The 9,586-nt window shown below is 45.0% G+C and overlaps 1 protein-coding gene across 2 annotated transcripts in view; it reads left to right on the top strand.

Moving 5' to 3' along the window:
- The window catches only part of AR (androgen receptor), a 215,305-nt gene extending 206,207 nt beyond the window's left edge, over window positions 1–9,098 (top strand). Inside the window, exons 8-9 of one of the 2 annotated variants that reach the window (XR_009156682.1) lie at window positions 711–948; window positions 2,008–9,098. Coding sequence is in view for 1 of the 2 variants with exons in the window: in XM_058196667.1 (XP_058052650.1) it covers window positions 711–866 (156 nt within the window). In the remaining variant the exon portion in view is untranslated. Of the gene's footprint in view, window positions 1–710 lie in introns of both variants that reach the window. The other variant, XM_058196667.1, reaches the window with a different exon arrangement.
- The last annotated feature ends 488 nt before the right edge of the window (window positions 9,099–9,586 follow it).

The following is a 9,586-nucleotide window of genomic DNA, read 5'->3' on the forward strand; positions in this document are numbered from 1 at the left end:
CGCCAATTGGACAGTCAAGGCATTTTTCTGCCCAAGATCCTTAGCTTACAAAAGGCTGCAGGAGCATTCAGCCTCAAAGCCAGCATAAAATGTCTGGAATTATTTCACGTTAATATTTCAGAGAGTGGTGTGGGGAAGGGAAAGTAAGGAGGGAGGCGTTTTATGTGGGGTTTAGGGAAGAAGAAAAAATTCCATCTGAATTTGTGTGGGAGGAATGCAGAGTTATGCAGGAGCAAGTAAGAGGCCCTTCAGCTTTGAGAGGAACCGGATGGGACATCCGGCAGCACCTCCTCTTCCATGGACATTGTCATGTTGGGCCGCATCTTTGGCCACGGAGCGAAACGACTTGGCCCTTCCGTCTGAAGACGAGCTCTTGCCTTGATGGAGGGCTCAGATGAGGAGAAGAAGGGGGGTGGGTCACCACTTGCCATGGGTAGCTCTAGAAGCTCCAGCAAAATGAAACAGAAAGTCACACCATACAGAACATTGTGCTTTTTCTGGTTGCGGGAGAATAAAATGCCCTTGCAACACAAGTCCAGCCAGGACAATGGGATATGCGGGACCCCCGAGTATTCTTCCCCCTTGCCTTTGAAGCAACCCCAAACGTCTCTCTTTTGGGAACCGCCGGTGGCTCCCCAGTCCTCCAGAGTGCAGATGGCTGAGCAAGACAAGAGTTCCTCCCTATGACAACCTCCTTTTTCCTCCTCTAGATTGCCAGAGAACTGCATCAGTTTACATTTGACCTCTTGGTGAAGTCACACATGGTGAGCGTCGACTACCCTGAAATGATGGCTGAGATCATCTCGGTGCAGGTTCCCAAGATCCTTTCTGGAAAAGTGAAACCCATCTACTTCCACGCCCAGTGATGGCGAGCAGTGGACGGCCTCCTTTCCTCGGGTCCCTGGACTCCTGCGCTGCAGTGCCTTGGCACACTGTGTGTCCTCAAAGGTGCACAGTAACCACAAAGAACTCTTTGCTGGGCCCCCTTTCAGGTTTCTGTTTTCTGCTTTTCCCTGAACTGCCTTCACCTTGAGAGATCTGTCTGGACATTTGCTGGCTTCAGTGGCTCACTGTGTGCGTGAACTTCCTCTTTCGGTTTTGTGGCGTGGTGCCTGGTGGCCCTGTTTACATTCTTGTGCTTGTGCATTCCCCACCGTGGCTTTGGTGGCCCTCTGCACCAAGGGAAAGGTCGGTTCAAAAACGTCCATAGCCGCTTTTCTGGTGGTTCTTCCTGCTGCTGTTTATTTTCTAACCAGTGGAAGCAGGTCATTAAATGCTGGGGGATAAGGGAAGACTTTCAAGCTGGATTGGGGGGGGTGTATTTTGGGTTTGTTTTAGCAGTTCTTGCAGCCTCTTTTTCCTCTCTCTGAGGAAGGGTCTGAAGGGTCCCTGGAAACAACGAGTGATGTAAACCCCAAAGCAGACAAAGAGAACATAGTTGATACACACGATCTGTGCGCCTGCTAGACTTTGGTTTCAGACAGGGCTTCATTTACACATACAATCAGGCTCAAGACACCTATCCTTGGTCCAACTATGCACACAGAATAACAGGGTTGAAAGGGACCGTGGAGGTCTTCTAGTCCAACCCCCTGCTTGAGCAGGAGACCACAGACAGCCATTGTGTTCCCAGCACTCAGACCTTCGGCTTCATTTTCTCTCTCGGGCAGACCTGAGGAGCCGGGTGTCGCCTGTGGCAGTGGGTGTGGTAGAAGACCACTCTGAAGACACTGGCAGCCACGGCTCCCTGACACATGCAGTGGTCCTTGTGAGGAATAAGAAGGGCTGGAAGTTTTCCCAACGCCCAGAAACGGTGGGGCTTTTTTGTAGCTAGTACTACTTCATCTTTCTTCTTCTGTGGACCATGAGCCAGAAGTAAAAACATTTGCCCAGTGAATGTGAACACATTCCAGTTGTGAGCTTTTTTATCTTTTCATGAACACTCTCCCTCCCTCCCTCCCTCCCTCCCTCCCTTTAATTCTCAGTTGTGTTCTTTTCCCCTTCCAGCGCTCTCCCAGTCTCTGTTAGCCTCACCTGAGCTCTGCCTCTCGTTGCATGCCATTCATTTCACTTCCTTGGATCACTTGCTTTTTGATGTATGGCAGGGAACCATCTAAGAAATCATACAACTCGGAGACCCTTCCTGGGAACGTCTGTCAACATCGTCCTAGGCCAGCCCAGGACAATTTCTTCCAAACTTCACTTGGGTTCATGATGGGTTAAACTGCAAGAAAACAACGGTGGAGCCTTTTTTTCCTTTCTGCAATTTCTGTTGAACAATAGCAGAACTGCATTATCTTATCAAAGGAGATAAGGAAACCATCCTCCCAAAATTATACCTCTTTTTTTATTGGAAACAAAGTCCCTTTTTTCTAACCCAGCTGCACCATGGTATCACTTACCAGGAAATCCCATGAGCTGGTAGCCAAAAATTCAGAGAAGCCATGTGGGTGAATTAGGGTTTTTTTTTTGTTTGTTTTGCTTTTCAGGGAAAAAAATACACATGGGAAAAAAAATTCAAAACACGCCCTGGGATACCATAAGTGAGCGTATGAAAAGCCCATGGTTGCAATGAGAACATTATCTTGATTGATGTTCCTGTTAGGTACCACTTTTTAGCACAAGGTGACATCTACTGAGAATAACAAAGATGAAATTAGGATCAAACATCTGGAGAACTGCCTGGCCCTCCTGAGGCCCGGCTTGATTCTTCATCTGCTGTGATTCCAAGGTGCCTTGCTGGGAGTTTAAAACTTGCCCACCTTGGGTCATTTTGATCTGATGCTTAAGATCATTAATTACCTGGCCTTCGTTGTATCTTTGATGGATCCTGCACACTCCAAGCTTCAGCTAAAGGACAAACAAGGTTACATTTCTAACAATGCAGAGTTAAAATAACCAACGTTCGGTTTCATCTCTGCAGAAACAAGAACAATAAAACATCAATACACTGAATTAGCTTTTGTTTTTGAGTGATGCTGTCCCTTGCATTGCTAAAATAAATATATTTTGGCTGCTTTTTAATTTTTGGATCTAACAACAATAATTAGACGGAACCAAATAGAAACTTATTCCTATTTTCTGTACTGGGGTTCCCTGTCCTCTCATTCTCAGAGCAACAGTGACAATGCTATGGATGTTCGGGCTTTCCTGGACCTTGTTCCTGCTATCTCAAGAGATTTTTTTGAAAAGCTCTTTTTTAAGACAGGAATCTACATTTTGGGTGCTTGATTTGAAAACCTCCGCCTCCCACATACATCAATCTAGATGAATTGCACCCTTAACCATCTTTCCCTGCAGACTCAATATAATTTCATTATTCGTTTTAGAACTATTGCCTCAGACGCCCCTATAAGGCCATCAAACGCTGAAAGCACTTCTGTAGTTGATGAGCCCAAATGGCTCAGATCAGTGTGTTGATTCAACTTCCCTCCACTGCATTGTACTTGTGATGTGCCTTCCACAGAGCTGGCTGTGGGGAACCGTGTCCGTGGCATTCCAGCGTGCATGTATGCTGTACTTGGTTTCAGGGTATTTTTCTCCCATACTCAAATCTTTTGAAAATCTTGAAATTCAAGGGCAACATGCATCCTTCATGCTAAGCTATTGCAAAAGGGCAAAGTTCCTCCTCTGACATCTTCAAGATCCACGCGCAACCAAAGTGCCACCTCTGGTAGACCTCTGCAATCTAGCATGGCTGCTTCATGTTTTTGATACCACAGTGAACTTGCTAGATCTTGAAGTACCCCAGGATGACTCATTTACGGTAGCTGTAACCTGTCATCCAGCAGCTTGATTTCTCATCTGTCTCTTCAGTGTCAAGCAATCTTCCGATGTGCATCAGGTCCAGGAGAAGCTTCATCTTCTGACGATTTCTGGAAGATCCTTTCAAATCCTTTTTAATGAATGTCATGTAAATATTGGAGAATGGATTAGTGGTGGCCGGGAGTTAAATATTTACTTTCTTCAGTTTATTTACTGTGGACTACTGCTGCAGCAGTACAAGGGAATTGAGGTGGGTGGGGTGGAAGCTTATGAATTATGAAAAGCATTTACAAAATCATAGTCATCAGTCCATATTTTTAGTACTGTGCATTTTATGCATCAAAATTATTACACATTTTTAAAAGTGTACTTAGGCTTGAGTACATTCTATTCTGCCACTTGAAAATTGCCTTTTGTGATATGAGAAGTTACTTGCCAGACCCCAATCACTCTGAAAATGCACAGGGTTGTAAAAGGACTGACAAAGGTGGGTGGGGGGTGGATGAATGACGGCCTTTCCGTTGCTGCTGCCTCCTCCTGCTCCTTCGCCCCAGAAGGGGTCCCCCCGGGGCACGCTTGGTCTTGTTCGTTTGTCAGTTGGGAAGGAGAAGGAAGGCCGTGAATTGAAGGAAAGGGGCATTCCCATTGCACAAAGAAGGGACTTGCGCATTTGACCCTAGACAACATCACAATTCTGATGACAATGGCTGTGCATCACAGATTTGGGGTTTCTTGTACTTTATTTTTGATGTGAGATGTATATGCTTAAGAATCTTAAGATTTTCTATAGTTAAAGATGCCTAAATCTATGTTTTCCCCTTTTCTTTGGGAAAACGTTTTTCCAATCCTGTCCCTTAATTTTACTGGAACTCTGAGTTCTTTTTTGTCTGAAGCACTTTGTAAAAGCTTAAGCTGCTTCTGTGTTCACATATTGCAATGTTGACCGAAAGAATGTGTTTGTAGTATTAGTACCAAAGAATGTTATTTAAAGTGGGAAAAACAGATTTCTGACTTAGTTGGACAAGTCACCTTCTTGTTCTGGAGCACATGGAGCCTTCTCTGCACCCTGGTCAGCATTTTCTGCCCCGCTGCTGAGATGGAGGACCTGTGGGGTTAGCCAAGGCAGAAAAGCATGGAAATCTGATGGTACGAATGGATTTCCTGGCCTGCTGAGCAGAGCAGAGCAGAGCAGCCAGAGCGGAGAGTGTCTCTCTTGTGGGGAATAGCCCGTTGGTTGCATTATTTGCACTGGGGGCAGCTGGCCCTCCTTTGCTCCCGTTTGATCACACTAAAGGTTTTTGATACTCACGGCTCCTCAGAGAGTGGAGGAGAACTCTTTTGCCAGGGAATGTTTTTACAGCACAGCCTCCACCTGGGCTGCGGCTGAGGACGGGAAGGCTGAAGGGGCTGTGGTTCTTCTGCTTCCTGACCTGTGCCTGTGAGGATACTGCAAACCACTGGTGGAGGGAGGAGGGTCGGGCTGCGGCCAGAGGAGGACCTGAGCTTTGTCCCTCTTGCTGGAAAGGAGCCCTTTGCCAGAGAAGGATGCCCAGGAGAAGGACATTCAGAGGTCAGGACAGAGTTAAGCGCACGTCCTTCTTCTGTGTGAGATGGCTTTCATTCTTAGGTGAAGTTGACAGTTTTCACATTGAATGTGCAGAAAGCAGAGGGGCTCAAGGCCCCAGGCTCTTGTCCTTGTTGGAGAGCCGGGTGGGGTGGGCAGAATGGATAGACATTTCTTTCTTATATATATAGCATAGCTGGAGCCAGAAATAATTCTGCAAAAGTTGTGGCACTTTTTTAAAAAGTTACATTTGTTAATCTGCTTGTATATTTTTTAATTCAATCTTTGCATACATAGATTATTGTTAGATGAGATCACCCAAATGACTGTGCACTAGAATTGTGAGGGGGTGGGAGCTAGATGGACTTGTACAGGTTTCTATGGTCTTAATGCAGTCAAATAAGCTTGTGATGCTATAAAATATCAATACCAGCCAAACAGCTGAAATATTGTCCTCAGAACAGAAATATTGTCCTCAGAACAGCTACCCACCCAGCAGTGGCGGATTAAGGCTCACTGGTGCCCTAAGCACTGAGAAACTTGGTGCCACCCTCCTTTCAATGAAGAACCAATCTTCATTGGGGGGGGTTTCTTTCTTAACTTTCTGGTGCCCCCTTTGGGCCTGGTGCCCTAAGCAGGTGCTTAGTCTGTTTAATAGTCAATACCCCACTGCCACCCAGCTCTCCAGGGCGCAGAACTGCCTGTCAAATGCATCAAACAGCAGTAGATTAAGAATGATTTAATTAGGCAAAGAATTCATTGAAAGAATATGAAATGGATAGATGGATTCTTTGTTATGGTCAATGATCATAAAATCATTGCATACATAAAGCTAATGATGATTGATTGATCGATTGGGTGGATGGATGGGTGAGCAGATCAGTCTAACTGCTGTACATTTTGCATATTACATGACAAAATGTGGCCATACTTAAAGAGAATAATGGCATTATATCCAGGAAGTGGTCTTCAATTAATGGTGCCAAAGCAGATAGAACCAGCCATTTATTTACCAGCCATTTTTTTACTGACACTGATAGAAGAAATTGTAATTGACTTTATTAATGTCAGACTTAGACACACAAGTGTAATTCAGTGTCAGACACTTCAATGGAGATGCTGGGCACAACCACAGAAGCAGCTGCAGCCATAGGTCCTGGGATGACTGACATGAGGCCAGGGCAAGCAATCCGTCCCAGTTGCAGAGGCTAAAACCTGAGAGTTCGTGTACACCCAGCCTCAAGAGACAGAACTGAACTGGGAACTGTTAAAGAGAGGATGTTACAAGACAAAACATAAGCCTTTTGTTTCTGACTTCATTAGTATGTGGTGTGTTTAATAGAAGGTGACAGTTGTCATTTGACAGAGGGCAAATTTCATGCTGTAAACCAGTTCTGATCTTTGTAACCTTGGATTCTGTTGTTCCTCCAAATACAGTTTTAAAAAGCAAACCTTGATTGTCTGAATCCATGTGTACAATTCCTTTCTTGGCTACCTATGGAGAGTGGCTTCTACTTTTTGAAACAGTGTCTTGGTTATTCTAGACCAGCGGTCCCCAACCTTTCTGGCTCCATGGATCTGGGGTGGTGGTGGGAGGGGATGGTTTGGTGCACGCAACCTAAATCCCACACATGCACAAATGAAGCTTCACACGCCCGTCCACCACTTCCACAGCCCAGTTCCCAACGGGCCGTGGACCTGGGGGTTGGGGACTCCTGACCTAGACAAAACGAGTGTGAGAGAAACTTATGCAGAGGAAGCATTTCAAGAGCATTTTCAAGGTGTTTATCAACAGACGATGCTGTTATGGGAAATCAGGCTTACTGAAGAGAAAACAAATAATTCGCTTACATAGATTATTTAAGAATATGGATCTGGGTGACAAAATCTTTTCTTATCCCTTCCAGCTGGACCTAAATATGTTTAACTTTTCTGCATGGTTCTTTTCTTTTTCAAGGTGACAGGGAATATATTTAGATTCTGAATGATAACTTATATCTTCCTAAGGACAAAAGTGGCCACCAACTTTCCTGCGGTAATTGCGCTGAAACGACTCATTTGCAATAAGTGTAAAGAAGAGAAAATGGCAAAGCCAAGGCTTGTCTCGCCTGGAAGGGACATTTGCTGCCTGATCTGCTGATTCTGGGTCCTCATCTGAGGAGCCGTTCAGGAGCATTTCTTAAAGTGTCAGCAAAGCTGAGCTGATCGTTCAGGGGTTTTCATCCTTGATTTTGTGTATTTCTGTAGAGATGTAGCAGTGGTGAAATCCTACCGGTTTGGACCAGTTCAAGAAAACCGCTAGGGATTATGGGCAATCAGTTCGCCAAATCAATAGTAATTACCCCTCCTTGGCCCCACCCACGCCTGGCCAGTCGCCGGTCACCTCTTCCGGCTGCTCGATATTCCACAGAATTCAAAGTTAAATGTAAGAGAGAATGCTAACTTTTCTCCCTCCATTCAGAACGGAGCCCCTGCAGCCTGTCCCTTTAAGATAGTCCCAGGTGGGAGGGGGCTAGGAGGGAACCATAAAGGGAGCAGCAGCTCCATTCTGAATGGAGGGAGAATTGTTAGCATTCTCTCTGCCACAGAATTCAATGTTAAATGCAGCAGAGAGAATGCTAACTTTTCTCCCTCTATTCACAATGGAGCTGCTACAGCCTGTCCCTTTTAAGGTAGTCCCCAGGAGGGAGGGGGAGGGGAGAGCAGCTAGAATGGAGCCGTTTTTGTGAAAGGCAGGAAACTGGGGAAGGGGATTTTCTTGCCTGTCATCCATTCCTCAATCTCAACACAGGCTGAGGGAAGGATGGTAGGCAGGAATATTCCCCTCCCCATTTTCCTGCCATTCGCGACAAGGAGTGGCTGGAAGGGGAGGGGCCAGTGAGGAGCCCCTCGATGTGAGTGATGTCAAGTTGGCCACGCCCACCCAGTCACATGACCTCCCCCAACAAGCCACGCCCACAAAACCGGTAGGGGAAATTTTTTAATTTCACCCCTGAGATGTTGTGATCTTTTATATATAATGCAAATCCACCTCCTCTTTTGTTAGGTCTGTTTCTTTTGAATAATTTGTATCCTTCCATCAGTACATTATAGTCATGAGTTTTGTCCCACCAAGTTTCAGTAATGGCAACTATATCATATACTTCATGTTCTAATGCTTCAAGTTCACCATGTTTGTTCCCTAAACTTTGAGTGTTAGTATATAGGCATTTGAGTCCTTTATGGATCTTGGGGTAGGGGAGGAAACCCAGGAATTGACTCAAGTGTCATTCTTGACTCTTCCTTATTTACTTGCTTCTTTGAAACAAATGCTAAATTCTTCTGACACTTCTGTCCAATAAGAAATCTTGTGAGTTTGCACAGATATTTCTCTGTGAGAGATTTTGTCTGAACAAGGTAGAAGAGGCTTCTGCTGTAATCATGCACTCAGTGCCAAGTTCGAACTGCGCTTTTGCTGTTGCAATTATTATCACTTCTCATCTTGCCAGAGAACCAGGGGGGAGGGAAGGGGGAGATGGAATGTAGGCTCCAGACATCAAGAAGACAAAACGTGAGAACCAAGGCTACTTTGGCAGACGTTTGTCAAAACCAAAGACTTTTTCTCATAACAATACAATGACATTCAATTGGACAATATGACCAGCATTAATAGCGGGAGGGAGAAGCCTATACTTTAATTATGTGGGTTTGCATGGTAATTAGCTAGATCTGGTTTTGCCCTCATCAGTGTTGAAATGATGTACTCAATAAAATGTTTTGCAGTCAGGGATTGGATCGTCTCAGCTCTGCTTGATTTGGTTGGGTCAGTCAGAACATTGACACTCAGCTTTCAAAATCAGTTCTCCAGAGCACTTCAAATATATGATAGAATTTCCTGGTTTTGCATAGAGAAGTCCAGATAGTGGTTCTCACATTATAGTGTCTGGTGGCCTGAAGATCGCCAGTCCCAAACAACCAAAGGGGATTTGGGGCTCATGCTCTGCTACCACAGGACCACAAAGTCCCTTTCAAATTTTCACCAAATTTGTAAACAGTGAAGTCAGTTAAGTAGAGGACTTCTCCACAATAAGAACATCCCCAGTTATTTCTCCGAAGCAGAAATCCATTTGGCAGCTATTGGGAAAGTCCAACAGAAGGTTTTAATCTTTGTGTGAGATTTATTGGAAGCCCGAAGTTGCAGTCTGCTAGAGACTAAACCATGAATGTGAAAATATTCATATACAGACTTGCTTACCTTGTCACATAGCAAATGCAAGG

The sequence above is a fragment of the Ahaetulla prasina genome, chromosome 11 (assembly GCF_028640845.1).
Source record: "Ahaetulla prasina isolate Xishuangbanna chromosome 11, ASM2864084v1, whole genome shotgun sequence".
Taxonomy (NCBI): Eukaryota; Metazoa; Chordata; class Lepidosauria; order Squamata; family Colubridae; genus Ahaetulla; species Ahaetulla prasina.